Genomic DNA, 12,741 nt, shown 5'->3' on the forward strand with positions numbered 1-12,741 from the left:
GGGTTTGTTTTGAATGGCTATGGCGGCAATCTTTTGTTGGAGAAATGAGCAAATCCTGGATTCCTGAGGAATACTTTTGTTATTGCATGTGCGTCTGTGAAATGTAAGTTTATTTCCTTTCACTGCCTTTGTAATGTTTATTGATGTAATGTTTGCTAATTAAGTTAATCTGTTTGTCGCCAGCATTCTATTGTTTTTGACGCAACTGACGCGCTGCGCTAAAATGTCGCAGGTGTTGGTGGTCCTCTGAGTATTAGTCTCTGGCAGATGCTCATTCCCCTGCTGTGGTGGCTGCTTTCTGGGGAGACATCAGTGTGCGTGAGATGGCTTTGGTAGGGCTCGCTAGGGCATGGATTCTTTGGACAGACCCAGGTAGCTTTCCTTGGTCCGTGATGACGGTTGCTGTTCTCCTTGGTCTGGCTCACTGCTGGGTGTTAAACCCCTATTCCCTTGACAAGCATTACATTTTGGCTTTGTTTTCCCTACGGTCATGCTGGCTCTGCGTATCTTCATTGCCACCTGGCCTGGTGGTCTGGCCCGTGTCTCTAGTTCCCAGTGCAGGCGCTTCGTTCTCCTCTTACAGGGTTGCTTTCAGGTGCTGGTCTTCAGTCAGTTTAGAGTAGGGTTGTTGGTTTTTTTTATCTTATGTCAGTGCTTTTTAGCAATGGCTCCTGCCCCCAAGTCCTCCAGCCATCTTCTCACATCCTGGATCCAACTTCTGATATCAACACAAGTTGTGCTGTAACAAACACAAGGAAAATCACAGAAGGATCATTATTCATAGAACATGGACTCAGATCATTAACCAAATAAGATATTGACATTAACTTAGAATGGAAAATAACCATAAACCCGCCTTTCCGGCTATGGCCATACTTCACACACACCCACACAATGTCACACACACCCACACAATGTCACACACACACACACTATGACACACACACACACGTCACACACAGGCACACTGCTCATTACTCTTCTAATCTTGGAGCTGCGTTTATTTCCATTAGGTGGCAGTGTTGTGAATCTCTGCCGTGACTGGCAGACCTCTACCAATACAAACCTGTGGTCTGTGGAAACTTTGCCGTCGAACTGAGTGTGAAGTACAGAGAGAACCTAAGCTGCTTACAGTCAACAAGGGCACAGCTGCACTCGCCCCCCCACACACACACACACACACTTGTGACCAAACGGGCTGACAAGGACAAAGAAAAAGTGCTTGGAAAAGAACAACTTTGTACGGGTAAGGAAATTGCACTTTGCTCCTCTCTGGATGAAGTCAACAAAACAATGTTTTAGGCAGTAAATCACTGGCACACCCTACTGAAACACTGGTGTTATGTTCTTAGGTTATGAAACAACTTCTAGAGGACCTATGCGAAATGTAAAGCGTTACACATAACACCATGTTTGAACTCTGAGTCCGAGTTACTTGTAGGGCTTAGAGCTTGCTTTTGTGTATTTGGTTGATGCCGCATGCTGTCCTGTGATCAGTGGTGAGCCTTGTTTATTGAACTGTGGACTGAGAAACATTTCTTTCTGCTGCTCACAAAATCACAAAGGCTTGTCTGAACACAGCTTCCATTATGATTAGCTGCAGCAGTGTTTCACCATCATTATAACAGGATCCAACCCTTGTTATGGTTATCATAACATCATATGATGACTGCAGTTGGTCCTGGACGTTTCTTGGTGTTTTAAGCCCCAGGTTGTCTTCAAGGCAGCGCTGCCTGGAAGGTGCTAGGGTTAGGCATGGGTGCCTTTAAGTCGACGGTGGCAGCGTCCAACCTGTCCAAACTTGTGAGGCGATAAAGCAAGCAGTGTTGCCGACTTTTGTGTCTATCAGTGAATGATCGATCGATTTTAAGTAGCATTTGTGCTGTTGTGTTGAAAATCAGCAGCATGGATATATAGAGCAAGGCCAGCAATGTCGAAACAGTCCACTGGTTCCTCTCTGACCGCGAGATAAGAAACTGGAATCACACCAAACCCCCAGGAGACGGGGAACAATGGATGGAATGAAGAATTTTGTAGACACACACCAAATCTCACATGATCAAGGATACATATTTGCTGTCTTTCAGGATGAATTAGGTCACAAGCCAAATTGCAGAACTGGAAAATGACTGGTAAACAGTGTGGCAGGATGACCCTGATGTTGCTTGTAATATTGACATTTTGACCGCAGTGGGTCAAAGGATAAAAATATCACCACCACAGACTGCCCCCCTCTCCCTACCCACCCCAGCCCTCATGGGACCGTCATACAGCAATGTATTTTCAGACTGCATACACTTTACGCTGTTCTTTAAAAATAACACAACAGTCATGAATGAAATGTCGAAAGGATTAAAATATACATTTTCCTGTGAGTTCAGTGATGTAAAAACAAATGACCTATTCTAGCCCAAGAAATAAGATTAGAGTTTTGTTAACTAAAAAGAGAATGCACATGATTGAATTTGACTGAACAAGGAGCATACTTACCAAATGAGATTAACATTGACATAATATTATGGGAACAGAGGTTTGTCACAGTCAGACATGTAGTAAAGTATTAAAGCCTGTGCTGCTCTATGCCTTATAAAGAACACCAAACAGCAAGGGATATATGATCTTTGATTAGAAGAATTATACTAATAGAAAGATAATAAAAAACTCAATTGCAGACAGTTGTTGACAAAATGGTTTTGAAAATATGTTTTAATTATAAAGGGAACGCCTATATTAAATAATTGTTCATGGTATAACAAAACTGTGAACGTGTGTTAATATTGTTGTGTCTGTGCTGAGCTGGTCTAATATCTGTGTATCTGTAGGTGGCTGTGTGCTTGGGTTGTCTGTCACTTCCTCCTGACCTGTTGCCATGGTCAGGCATCCATATGCTCCTCCTGATGTCTAAATCATCTGTAATCTCTCTCAGCTGTCACCCAGCTTAGAGATGAGACAGCAATGAGTTAACTCATTACTTACCTCTCTCTCCCTCTCCTTCTCTCCCTCTCTCTTCCTTATCCCCCTTCCCTCTCTCTCTCTTTCTCTCTCTCCACAGTCACTGCTTCAGCCATCTGTTACACTCACAAACTCACAAGCCTTGCATGCTCTAACCTAAAAAGGAAACTAAAACGACACAATGGAAGTTCTTGGTAAGTGAGGCTCTTTGTGTTACTTTATGGTGCTGAAGAGGTGTTGAAATGCTGTAGCTTCTATCGCCAGTGGCCACTGTTCTTCAGAAACATTCATGTCAATCTGGCAGGAGTGCTGAGGTTAGAGGTGCAGACTCCAACCGGAGGAACACAGGGAAATGCATTTTAGCTTAAGGGAAGAATGAGAATGGATCAGCTACCATCAGAGAAAGGCTATGATGTTGACAGTGTCCAATAGCTATTATACTGTGGGTGTTTGTGTGTGTGTAACTATTTGCATACATTTTAGGGGCATGTTTTTTATTTGGTTTGCTATTATATGATTCACAATGTTGGCTGCCATCTGAATACTTTCAGAGGTGTTGGAGGCTTCTGTCTAAAGCTTTTAATCATGACTGAGCACATCTCTGTGTGCGGAGGAAGTTTGACATGTGCCTCTGAAAAACATGCTTCAGGCTATCAAGGGCCTTGCCACAGTGCAACAGTCAGGTCAAGTCATTTCACATTACTCAGTTTTTCCAGTCTGATGAAATTCATGAGAATGAGAATTCAAAAGGAAGTTTGTGAATTCATTCATTTTTGCAGTTTGATGGTTGCAATCAAATCTTCTGCCTGACTCATTCCTACCAAAGCCACTTCTTGCTTGCCAGTGTCATCACACATGGTGATTAGTCTCTTCCAGTGGTCTATCAGGACTAAGTCATAAGCTTGTGTTGTCTGTTATCTGATGATCTGATCTCAGACCAGTTCTGTTATGTGCTATTCTTGTTGTTAAAGATTGTGCCTTTTCTTTAACGTGTGTCCATCTGTCAGCCAATGTCTGTGGTGATTGACCTGTGACCAACAGCTGACCAAAATCACTCTTCAACCTTTGACCCCCAGAGTTTTAGCTCAGCATAATCCTGAGCTCAGTTCAGGAGAGCCACGAGAAAGTGTGAAACGTTTTGGGCAGCGGCTCAACTGTGGCTTAGGGTGGACTAACAGTGATTTTGGCCAACGTTTGCCACCTAACATTAGTCAGTCAGAGTAAATGTCTATGACACTGTGCCCTCTTAATTGAAGATTACATAATGAACAAATGGACTAGTAACATTTACTAAGGTTCAAGGCTCAAGATTTGAACTCTGAAACAAATGAGAGATACGTATACGGATTGCCCTTCTCTGCTCTCTAGCTCTGGCTCATGTGATTATCATTGTTCTGAAACAAACAAATATCATTATATTGGAGTCAAGTTTGACTTAATGACCTCCACATTTGATTGGATATGTGTAACTTCGTTAAACGACTGAATAAGTGTCATATAAATCAGACTCCAGATATTGTGTTTACTGTGTAACTGAATATGGTGAGTTATTACACTGTTAATATAGTGTTAAATGAACAATGTGTTATTACATGTTTTATTAAGCGGCAGCTTAAGTGGTATAAGTGTGTCCCATGCATTAGTCATGACGTTAGGCAGTGGTGAAGATGGCATGACAAATCTGTCTCCAAATAAGATGGATTTGATGTACATGCCTCCCTGTGTTTGTTTTCCAGTTCTGTCGCTCAGATTTGAGTCAGTGATGGCTGACGATTTATCATTCATCATCAGGCTCCACTTGGAGCCGCCAATGTTTAAAACAAGAGGGAGGGAGAAGTGCCGCATCCCCCTTCAATTCTGTCTGCGCCTGTGTCCATCACTGGAACCCTTCTCTGCCCCCTAAACTCTGTCTGAGGCGTTCACCTCTTACCACAAGTGTCTTTCTCTCTCTCTCTCTCTCTCTCTCTCTCTCTCTGTCTCTCCAGCATGTCCCATGGGCAACAGCCCTAACCGCCTGTACAGTGCCCTGACCCACACCCTGAGCAGTGGCCCTCTGTCTCAGCCCCCCCCAGCCGAGCTGGACCAGGACCCAGACCAAGACCTGGAGCCCGTGGACCCGGTGGTGCTGCTCAGGGAGTGTGAGGAGGCTTTGCGGACCCGACCGGCCCGGCTGCTCAGAGCCTTCATCTGCCAGAGTACCGATGGGAGAGACCGTCGCCAGCAGCCAATACGGGTCATGCAGTGGAATATCCTCGCCCAAGGTAAGATAGAGCAGGTTTTTAGCTACGTAAGAGTAGTCTAGTATCGTAGCTCTTAATATACTTGTTTTTGTATGCTAGTTAAAGGAACTATATATGATGAATTTATATAAGATTGTGGCCAAAACTGGTACTGCAATCACTTTCAAATAACTGTAGAGCGGTGTATCCCCTCCCCCCTTACTGGCAGAGCTGGCAACCTGGATGCCGAAACACTACTGACTTTTGTGATTAGTAGATAGGTGGAGTGTGGCGCATCAGGCCAAAGCACAACATGACATCATCAACATCAGTTGAGGGCTGCAACTTAACTTTTTAAATGACAATATCCTGGCCGGACTACTGTTGTCAGTAATATAAGTATTTGAAATGAACATGATTTCTTTATGTCTAGTGACATATCAGGGCCATTTTATGATTAATTAAAATACATTTCTTACATACGGTTCCTTTAAGGTCCACCTTAGATAATTATTGATGTACCATAATCTTCGAAACAAAGAACCTGAGCAATCCTCAACGTCAAACCTCTGCAATAATGTTGGAGAACCAGTATAACAATGCTGTTCTTCTCATAGACTGTATATATGGAACAGTCTACACTCTTAAAACAAAAGGTTCTAAATGGAACCTTAAAGGGTTCTATAACTTGGTACATATATGGCACCCTCAAAAGGTTCCATATAGAACCATTCCAGAGGGTTCAATATAAAGAACCCTTCAGGGTTCTTTTATTTTTATAAAAGGGTTCTAAATAGTACCTTTTGAGGGTGCCATATATATCCCAAACTCGTTGACTACATTTTTAATAATACTTAATGATAATTACCAACACTTCAATAATTAACTATCAATAATTTCATAAATTTACAGCTATTATTTTAATAATGTTAACATGCAGAATGAAATGAAAGAGAGTAGCGGTGGTTTTTAATGGACTGTATTTTGAAGAGTATTCATTTAAAGAGTAGTTACATGTAAAGATAAATCACAAAAATGTAAAACATCAGTCAACAAAACATGCCATGTATAAACAAATAAGAAATATGAATGAAATATATTAGATTTACATAAAAATAATCATACAATTACAATTTCAGTTAGCAATTCAATAAAAAAAACATTACTGGGTAAATGTGTTTGTTAAGTAGAGTAAACATATATTTATTTATTTATTTATTTTATTATTTTTTTTTTTTTAACATTGACTGTTGAACATATTTATCATTCAGACCTAACAACACCATAATTCCTTAGAAAAGTTGGTTGTACATTTTCTGTACTGGAATTGACAACCTTTTCTGTCCATTTGAAATTTTAAAGAAATAGTGTTCTATAAAAGTGAGTGTGTGTTTTAACTGCCTGGGGTACTCTACGGCAAACAGGAAGTAGACCTCAAACAGACACTGTAGAGCATGTGGCACATCCATCTCGCCACTTGTGATGGTGAATCCATCCATCTTTATAGATGCTTTCACAGCAAGGAGGGGAGTCACGGCATCATGAAATATTATGGTTGGAAATGAGCTTGGTGGTTCCTATGGAAAAGAGACATGTTTAAGGGACCTTCTAATAGAGTTTATGCTTTAATTAATTGATAATACAGAGCAGCCCCCTCTGACTCCCTCTTTGAGCGACCCTTATGATGTTGGGTGTCATCACACTAAGGGCATCTTGAAGGGTTAGCTCCAAGTCCTGACCAAAACGCAACCTCATTTCATGATGCATCTACAACAAACATAAAAAAAAGATACAAACATAAATTTACACTAACATTTATTAATTTGATCTAAAGTGACTTTCAGAACAAGAAATAACATTCAAACTACAGTGCAGATGACACCTCAGCTAGTAATTACTATTACATCAGCCAATACTAGAGGATGAGAGAGCAGACATTATAGGTAGTAGTCAGAGTGTGTTGTAAATGAAAGGTTACATTATGGTTTCCAAATGACTTGCAAATTAAAATGCCTGGCCCCCAACCATACTGAAATCACATCAATGTAATATTACTACTGGCTACTTACAAGCTTTGGCACTTGCAGAAAGGGGAACATCTCCATCACCTCCTCAGCTGGTTTGCTCATGTTCTCAACCCTCTTGTGTAGTGTGTGCTTCATTCGGTCCATTATGTTGGGGAGGTCTGGCTGTCGTCGGCGCAGCTCACCAATGATTGCACTCATGTGCTCTCTGAAGGTTAAGTCCAACAAAATCTGAGAAGAAATATTAACAAAGCAGAAAGAACTGGTATTCAGTATGTGTGTAATGATGCTGTAAATGTTCTAGAGTCAAAAATATGTCGTTATTTAAGACCACCAAAAAAATCGGAAACCTCTTGTGTTGGATCCAAATTCCCAGAGGATATCTCCATATCCGTTCTTCGCCTCTTTGCTCTCTGAAATTAGCCATAAGAAATTCATACAATTAGGATGCCCATACTGGCAAACAGGCACACAGATGGGGAAAATGCTAGCAAGAGTGTTTTAAAACAGACACCTGATGTTGAGGTTCCTCCAAAGGCACATCGTTTCCACTTGTCTTTTGGTCCCAAACTTCTTTTTCATCTCCTGGACAATTGTTAAGTTCAGCAAAGGAGACCTCTCTTTTTTGAACTTGTTTGTTAGGCACTCCAGTAAGGTTTCCTGTAGGTATAGACAAAGTTATGAAGCTCACTCAGTATATATGTTGCGTAAAAAAGTTGTTAATATCAAAATACAACTAAGGAATGATACATACATAGCCAGAGGAGCTGTGGTCTTTCAAAAATGGAAACCTAGTGATCAGACATCCCAGGACATCGGTGTATCTTTTATGGTTTGGATACCTGAAAGATCACCAATCAAAGATCATCTTCAGACTGAAAGCTTTCAGATAATTAAAATAAGCAATAGTAAACATGATATGCTAGCAATCTAGATGCATGTTCCTGACACTATTAAAGCATAAATCAAGGGGATAACACTAAGTACCATGTATACTTTGTTATGTTGTCGAACAACACTTGAATCAATAGTGCTCTTAAATGGGACTTGTCCTTTTTTTTGAAAGATGGATCCTTTCTTTGCAGAGCTTCCTGTAGCTCTGGCGGCAGAAGAGGTAGGCTATATAATGCTGGCCATGACTCCTGGGCTTCTTGACTAAAGAAAGGAGGAGGGAAACTTTCAACAGAATTGCTCCCTTCTCATTTGTCTCTTGGAAACCCTGATAAATAATATGTGAATACCATCCATATAGAGTATATGGATTATTAACAGGGTTGTAGCATTAAACGCTTACTGTAAATGATGCGACACCAGACTATTGTACACTTACTGAATATTTGACTCTGCAGGTAATGCTGCATCACAAGATATTGGTCCTGCTTGTGGATATGAGGATAGTTACATACATATAATTACAGGACAAGAAACTATTATTTTCATTAAGACCATTGCAGTAATACATCAAGGTTTTACTGTACCTCTGGACGCTATAATAAAGTGTAAGGAACATATGATCATCATGAACGTAACTGTCCAAAGCATGGTAGTCTCTCTCATCCCCTGGTTGAATAACAATCCATTTTTTCTGGTCTTCCAAACTAAAGGCATGATAGTGACTATTGAACGCCTTGGGTGTCAGTAGTTTTCCGAAGATTATCCAGAGAGCCCTGAACTGGATAATTTTAACTATTTTCATAAAGATGGGAATGTCCTCCTCTACCACATCAATTATGATGACATTGTCTACTTTGTATCGGATATTATTAATTAGTAGAGAGCTGACTACTCCTAGTTTCTCCTCCTTTGGTATATCTTCAACCCCACTCTTTAACGCAATGCCTTCCTGAATGTTAGGGGGGAAAGAGCGAAACGGGACTTGACGTTCACCTTCTGTATATGAGCGCTGGCGGAGGATGTCTAGGGATGTTAGCTCCCAACACTGCCGCAACTGGTGTCTTTTGGAAAGGGTGTAACAAAGATTTTTGAAGTTACTAGTGTTGTGGGACAGTCTCTTAAAGTACTGGTGTTTACCCTCAAAGCGCATGCACCACAGATGTTTCAGTGGGCCAAACTCAAACATCAGACGAGGGTAGTGAAGGAGATAGTGCAGTTTAGGTGTGAAAGTATCTGGGAACAGCCTGGAAAGAGGATAGAAATCCACCAATTTGGAAGCTGAGGACCGGAATGATGCTCTTTCTGATGCAGGGAGAGAGGATTATATCACCGATTTCTCTGCACTTGAGATAAATCAGTGTATCTCCCCTTCTGGAATATAATGTCCAATAAGGAATGGTAAGATTCTAAATAAACACAAGTTTACCATATATGGTTCTTCTGGTGTAAATCAAACCATATTCATGACTGAACATATGTCCCTATGCAACTGGTCTTTAAGATCATGTTTCTGTTTTCCCGTTTCTGGGTTGTTCTTAATGTCTTGTTTTTCCCTTTCTGGATAGTTCTTTCTGGATAGTTCTTCATGTCTTATTTTTCGTCACACTCGACTCACTATTAGACTTTTGATTTGGATGATGTCGTCACCATAATTAGATCAGGGCTGTTCAGTAATCACAATTTAAGACTGTAATGAATACATACTGAAACTATGATCTAACAAATAAACCATAGAGCTGGAAAATTCCAGCATAAGTCAGGGTGACCCATAACCTGACTCTCGCCAGATGATTTTCGTTCCGCCTAGCTCCACTCATCCATCTGGTTTCAGAAGGCTGGGCCTTATCAAAAATCCTTGCATATGATTGGATAAGCCACTTGTCCATCATCTATTGACGTGCTACTTCAACCACTCACATCTAAGCCAACCCGTGACACTGAAAGCAATCTCACAGTCGCTTCAACGCTAAGTCACATCTATGAAACTCCCGCCCTGCGTCCTGATTGGCTCTACCATAAAATCTGGTGCCGAAATCACTCTAAACGGAAGCGATCTCAGATGGATGTGAGTGGAGCTAGGCGGAACGAAATTCATCTGGCGAGAGTCAGGTTAGTTGACCCAGGCACCCAGGCATGATAGTTTGATTTTTTAAAACTGAACAACTAATATCAGTATAGCTAAAGTTTCAGTTCATTAAATAGTTCAGTACATCAGAACTCAGAACTAAGAGACCTTGTCCGTCACTATATTTTCTATATATTTTTACTATATTTTTGCTGGCCAGCCCTTATCATTTCAGCTATTAGGCATTATTTGTGTTTTCTAAGCCTAACATGCTTAAAGTAGAAAGAACACCCCACATTTGCAGATGTGTATTCTGATGATGTAACAGCTGAAAGCGTGTGGTGAGCCTTTGTAATGAGCTTCTGCCCTCGTCTGGTCTGATCTCATCTCGTCTCGTCTCTGCTGCAGCTCTAGGGGAAGGCATGGACAACTTCGTCAGGTGCCCCCTGGAGGCTCTGAAGTGGAACGAGCGGAAGTACCTGATCCTGGAGGAGATCCTCAACTACCAGCCGGACGTGCTGTGCCTGCAGGAGGTGGACCACTACTTCGACACCTTCCGGCCCGTGCTGGCGCGTCTGGGCTACCAGAGCAGCTTCTGCCCCAAGCCCTGGTCCCCGTGCCTGGACGTGGTCAACAACAACGGCCCCGACGGCTGCGCACTCTTCTTCCGCGGCGACCGCTTCCAGCTGCTGGGAACGGTGCACCTGCAGCTTGCCGCCATGAAGCTCAAAACCAACCAGGTGGCGGTGGTCAGCACGCTGTGCTGCCGGGCGACCGGGCGCACCCTGTGTGTGGCGGTGACGCACCTGAAGGCTCGGAGCGGCTGGGAACGGCTGCGCAGTGCCCAGGGCCACGACCTGCTCCGCAACCTGCAGAACATCACCCAGGAGGCCGCCCTGGTGGCAGAGGACGGGAGCGTAGGCGTGGGCGGAGGTGTGCCGCTGCTGGTGTGTGGAGACTTCAACGCCGAGCCGTCGGAAGAGGTGTACCGGTGCTTCGCCACCTCCAGCCTGGGCCTGGACAGCGCCTACAAGCAGCTGAGCTCAGACGGCCAGACCGAGCCGCCCTACACCACCTGGAAGATCCGGCCCAGTGGCGAAAGTTGCCACACGCTGGACTACATCTGGTACTCGCGCCAGCACCTCACCGTGGACACGGTGCTGGACTTCCCCACAGCCGAGCAGATCGGCCCCGACCGGCTGCCGTCCTACAACTACCCGTCCGACCACCTCTCGCTGGTCTGCGACTTCAGCTTCTCCCACTCACCTGAGTGAACAATGCTAAAAACAGGAAGAGTGACCCGGATATGACTGGATATGACAGACTGACCAGAGGTGGGGTCAGGGACCCAAGGTCTATAGTCAAAACGTGGCACCTGTAGTAGAATTCCTAAACTTAGGAGATCCTTCTACTGTTCTGACATAACACCTGGGATGAGCTACTGCTAACAAACTAGCTCATCCTGTGTAGATAACCAATCCAAGTGCATTTTAAGGTTAACAGGAAGAGATGGATTGGCATTGGGTGCTCTAACTTGAGGCATTTAGATCTAAATGGATATGATAATGTATGTTCTGTGGTCCTACTCATTCTTCCTCCATTAACAGGGAGGTCCAGTTTACCATTAAAGGGCAACCAAGCTGGACTTGCGACCTCAACAATGCTGCTAGGTCACACACTAGTAGTGGCTTTGTGCTATGTGCAGACAGTGGCCACTGGTTAAACTGACTATTTGTATTTAAGTAAATTTCTGGTCTTTTTGTTGATCATTTACAGATCACAGTGAAATACAAATGTTATACTATTATTTTATGAAAAGGATACGACCCAGAGTATTCTGAACAAAATCTGCAAACATCAGGATGTTTAACATCACATTCTATGCATCGCAATAGGCAAGCTAATAATTGGTAATTTTCTGCCTATGTCCTTTCCAAATTCTGAGAACAGTGCCTCATTCTCGATGCATTATTGGTTACTGTATAAGACAATGATCAGTAAAAGAGTAGACTGTTGACTTGAACATATGGGAGGTGCAATGGAGTGTCTTCCTTTTAATTTCAGAGCCCCAACCAATGCATACACACGCCCTGACATCAGGCTGTTTTACTCTGGGACACCATTATCCCCTATGGGTCCATGTTGTGTGTGAACTAAGAGAATCCAGTGAAGCCGTTTCTAGAGGCATCAAAGGTCCATGTTTGTGTGGTGACCTCAATACAGTTTTGAGCAGCGTAGTTGGATGGTGCAATAACAGTTTCAAGGGGACAGGGCAGGCCAAGTAGTGGCCTTGCCCTAAAGGCCTTTGTACAGGGAGGAATGGGAGTACTGATGCAATTATGTGCACAGTAAATAAAATGGCTTTTTCTCCCTTTGTGAAGGAGTGCAAGAGTGATGTTCATATTTTAAACTTCCAACCAACACACTGGGGTAACATAGATGCATCACCTGTGAGAGCACTGTGTAAATATGAGTGGTTTAAATATGGGCTGCACTTACTCTCGTAGAAATGGCTACAAATACTGTATATTACTCTATTAAACTGCAAAAACATCCTTGTTGTGTGCATGCGTATGTGTGTGGGGTG

At 42.7% G+C, this 12,741-nt stretch overlaps 1 protein-coding gene and 1 long non-coding RNA gene across 4 annotated transcripts; one reads left to right on the forward strand and one right to left on the reverse strand.

Annotated features, from left to right (window-relative positions):
* Positions 1-1,047: 1,047 nt before the first annotated feature.
* Positions 1,048-12,709, forward strand: noctb (nocturnin b). Of its 3 annotated transcripts, none has more exons than XM_042088029.1 (4): positions 1,048-1,246; positions 3,053-3,146; positions 4,938-5,213; positions 10,563-12,709. In XM_042088029.1, the coding sequence occupies exons 2-4, from the start codon at positions 3,134-3,136 to the stop codon at positions 11,426-11,428; spliced, it is 1,155 nt and encodes a 384-aa protein (XP_041943963.1). In that variant the 5' UTR covers positions 1,048-1,246; positions 3,053-3,133; the 3' UTR covers positions 11,429-12,709. The 3 variants fall into 3 exon arrangements, with proteins under 3 accessions (XP_041943963.1, XP_041943973.1, XP_041943983.1); XM_042088049.1 differs by lacking the exon at positions 1,048-1,246 and adding an exon at positions 3,504-3,810 and having other exon boundaries at positions 3,055-3,146; XM_042088039.1 differs by lacking the exon at positions 3,053-3,146.
* Positions 7,298-7,998, reverse strand: LOC121706382. Its single transcript, XR_006031036.1, has 3 exons — positions 7,710-7,998; positions 7,546-7,608; positions 7,298-7,426 (listed from the first exon to the last, which is right to left on the reverse strand). It is a non-coding gene; the product is annotated as an uncharacterized LOC121706382 (long non-coding RNA).
* Positions 12,710-12,741: the final 32 nt, after the last annotated feature.

Source organism: Alosa sapidissima, chromosome 1 (genome assembly GCF_018492685.1).
Source record: "Alosa sapidissima isolate fAloSap1 chromosome 1, fAloSap1.pri, whole genome shotgun sequence".
Taxonomy (NCBI): domain Eukaryota; kingdom Metazoa; phylum Chordata; class Actinopteri; order Clupeiformes; family Clupeidae; genus Alosa; species Alosa sapidissima.